Genomic DNA, 3,156 nt, shown 5'->3' on the forward strand with positions numbered 1-3,156 from the left:
ACTTGTTCGGTAAGGTGAGGTCCCACACTCCCACAGTCCCACTCCCACCCATTCATTTCCTTCATATTTATCTATTCCCTTGTTCGGAAAACATTGCGCTATTAACCATTGGATTGATTTGGATGTCATGATAGTCCAAATCGACGGCCCTATTATAACTTAATTGTATTTGTATGTCTTGAAAGCCCAAGCCCATTATCCCAATGATGACGAAAACGATTGCCCAAGCCCAAATCCATCCAACAACCAAAAATATCAGAGGAGAGAGAGAGAGAGAGAGGGTGTAATTGTCGTATTTACGTTGTTGTATGATTGTATGTACAAGGAAGAAAAACAAAATTTTAAAGGAAGGTGCACACGTGTGCCAATACACGTGCGTAACTCAAATGTCCTACTCCTACCGACCACCCGTTTGTCGGAAGCTCTCATTCAGAACTCAGGACTCAGAAGCTCAGTCTCCTCGGAAGCGACGTCCTCTCCCCTGAGCTCCAACTGTAGCTACTCGTCCTTCTCATGCCCGACCGTACCGGTACAACCTCCTCCCTTTCTATCTCCACAGACGCACCTCTACTCTCCGCCGTTGATGATCTCTCCTCCTGTTGACGATCGCAGCAAGTACACTGGTTATCGCTTCTGTCATTCGCCGCCTGCTCCTCCTCCTCCGCTATATCCACAGAGACGTCGCTGTTCTTGGGGAACAACTGCGTGGAGCGGCAGAGGGGACACGACCCATGAGCCGACAGCCAAATGTCTATGCACTGTGGATGAAACACGTGCCCACAGTAAGGAATCACCTTCACGGCCTCCCCCTCGTCGAATTCGCTCAGACACACGACGCAGTCGACGGGCTCCTTGGCGCTCCCGTCGTAGGCGAACACCGGCAGAGACTTAACGGTATTTGGGTCGAGACCACGGGGGCAGGACGCCGACGAGGCTGACCCCGCCCTGCGCTGCTGTCGTCGGCGGCGTGAGGGATCGAGGGTGTTCTCTTCGGCGAAGCGGCGGATGTAGATGGAGAAGAAACCCATGAAGAAGAGAGCGGTGAGGAGCACCACGACGGTTAAGGCCATGGAGGAATCGAAGGTGGAGATAGGTTGCAGGGGCCTTCTAGTAGTAGTGGAAGAGTTATTTGCAGGGGTTAGAGTTGGGACTGAGGAGTAGCCATCTCGAGGCAGAGAGGGTGAGTGGCTGGTTCCCGGAGTCGCATCGTTGTTGAGCAACTTACGAATGTGGGGCTTCATGGATGGATGAGTGGACTGTTGGTGAGATTGGAAAGCGCGGTTTGCAGAGATAGAGGGAGTGAGAAGAATTGAGGGAACGAGAGACAACGTGAACAGAGGATCTTCAGATCTTGGCTTTATATAATTTGCTTGCTTTTGGATTTGAAAATTCAATTCTGAACTCTGGAGAGAGAGAAAGCTGCGACTGTTGTGGATGGAGATTGGATAAGAGAAAGAGGAGACAGACGGACAAATTGACGATGAAGCTTTGATTTGGAGTGGATCTGGATGGGTTTTAGGGGAGAATGGCCCACAAAACAGAGAGAGACAGAGACATGATTGAGGGGCATATGCTGTCTGTGTAAACAAGAATTTGAGAGGAAGCGATGAAACTGCAACAGTTTGCAAGTTGCATTGCACCCGGGTTTGTAGAAAACAAGGAAACAGCCTCCGGTTTTTGGGTTTGGCAGGTTCAGCGCTTCACTTCTCTACTGTGGAACTGGAACTGGGTTTTAATTCTAAATTCTAATAAATATCCTGTGAAGATATATTTTTTTTAATAACAAAGAGAGGGCCAGAGACGGGACTATAATATGGGTTCGAGTCTTTTGGATGTTGACTGAATGTGACTGTATTGGTCTTAGTTTTAGCAACTACAACAACCACCACCTATCTCCAGTCTCCACCTCGGAGACTGAGAGGGAAAAGCAAAAAGTAAAGAAACAGAAAAGAAGATTAACCAGTCCCAAAAAGTGGAAAATGTGAACAGTTGTTTGAAATATAATTGGTGATCAATAATATATGGATTAATTAATGGGTCTCATCTCATCTCACCTCATCTATCTGCATTTGCCTTTAGGGTATTTATTGCACTAAAGTTAAGAGATAAGTATCTGAAATAGGCAACCAACCAAATCAACCTGGTCAATTTTACTGGTTATGTTGATCTGTGGCATGCCAGATGCTTTAGTTAGAAACCATTAGATGGTGGGTTTTGATTCTTCATGGGTAACTCATTATAAGGGGTCCCAGAAGTATAGTCTCCTCTCCTTAGACCCAAGACGCTACCTCATTAGTAATGGAGCACTTTTGCAAGGGCCCTTTGTCCTAAACCCAACAAAGTCATTTACATAAGATCTCTAAACCATCATTTCATTTTATCCATGAGATCTCTCCTTTTCCATAGCTGACAGTTCACAATCAGTAAGCCCAGAGCTCTGGTGCAGGCAGAAGACGCCCCCCCCTCCGGCCCTTGCAACAAATGCTCCATGTTGCATATCCATCACAGGAAAGCTTTTGTCTCAAGCAATGGACTCAGGGTCTATCATCAAAGCTGTGAAACCCTAACTTTCCTCAGTTTGGCTGAAAAGAAAGAAGGAAAGAAAAAAAATCTATATTTCCCAATTCATTTCCTTCTCCCTGAGATGCTCTCTAGTATTACAACCTGATTTTTCTTTTGACCAAAGAGCAGAAGGATCAAATAGGGTCCGTGTGATAAAATATGTACTCTGGAATCTGGAATACTGAAATATGGATAAATTGGGATTTGGTAATTAAGCAGATAATTGGGGGGAAAATATCCAAACCACCAGCCCTGCAGCTCTGTGTAGGCGGTTTATAAATACAGTAGGTAGGTCTGAAGCAAGAAATGGGCTAAAAGACAAAAGGGTTGCTCTCAAATCATCCTAATAAACATAAAGCGACCCTTGTTTCTTTTATAGCTTGCGTGACTCTCTCCCCACTTCTCCCATCAATCCAAATCCAAAACACAGCCCCACTACTAGTAATTAAACAAAACAAAAACCCAAATCCATATGGATTTCATATGGATAGAGGCGGCCCAGCCTTTAGTCAGCATTTAGTTTTTCACATTTGGCAGCTGAAGGGTTCCACTTCCACGTGGCAAAAAGGGGTTCAATGAAACTTGAGAAATAAA

The 3,156-nt window shown here is 45.5% G+C and overlaps 1 protein-coding gene across 1 annotated transcript; it reads right to left on the reverse strand.

Moving 5' to 3' along the window:
* Nucleotides 1-275: 275 nt before the first annotated feature.
* On the reverse strand, nucleotides 276-1,799 carry LOC148870978 (RING/U-box superfamily protein). Its single transcript, XM_088968770.1, has one exon. The coding sequence runs from the start codon at nucleotides 1,239-1,241 to the stop codon at nucleotides 444-446; it is 798 nt and encodes a 265-aa protein (XP_088824896.1). The 5' UTR covers nucleotides 1,242-1,799; the 3' UTR covers nucleotides 276-443.
* Nucleotides 1,800-3,156: the final 1,357 nt, after the last annotated feature.

Source organism: Nelumbo lutea, chromosome 2 (genome assembly GCF_056320005.1).
Source record: "Nelumbo lutea isolate HS-2025 chromosome 2, American lotus-T2T, whole genome shotgun sequence".
Classification (NCBI taxonomy): Eukaryota; Viridiplantae; Streptophyta; class Magnoliopsida; order Proteales; family Nelumbonaceae; genus Nelumbo; species Nelumbo lutea.

Bases quoted from the DNA above. Each gene is read 5' to 3' on its own strand.
- LOC148870978 (XM_088968770.1), bottom strand. From the start codon at position 1,241: ATGAAGCCCCACATTCGTAAGTTGCTCAACAACGATGCGACTCCGGGA.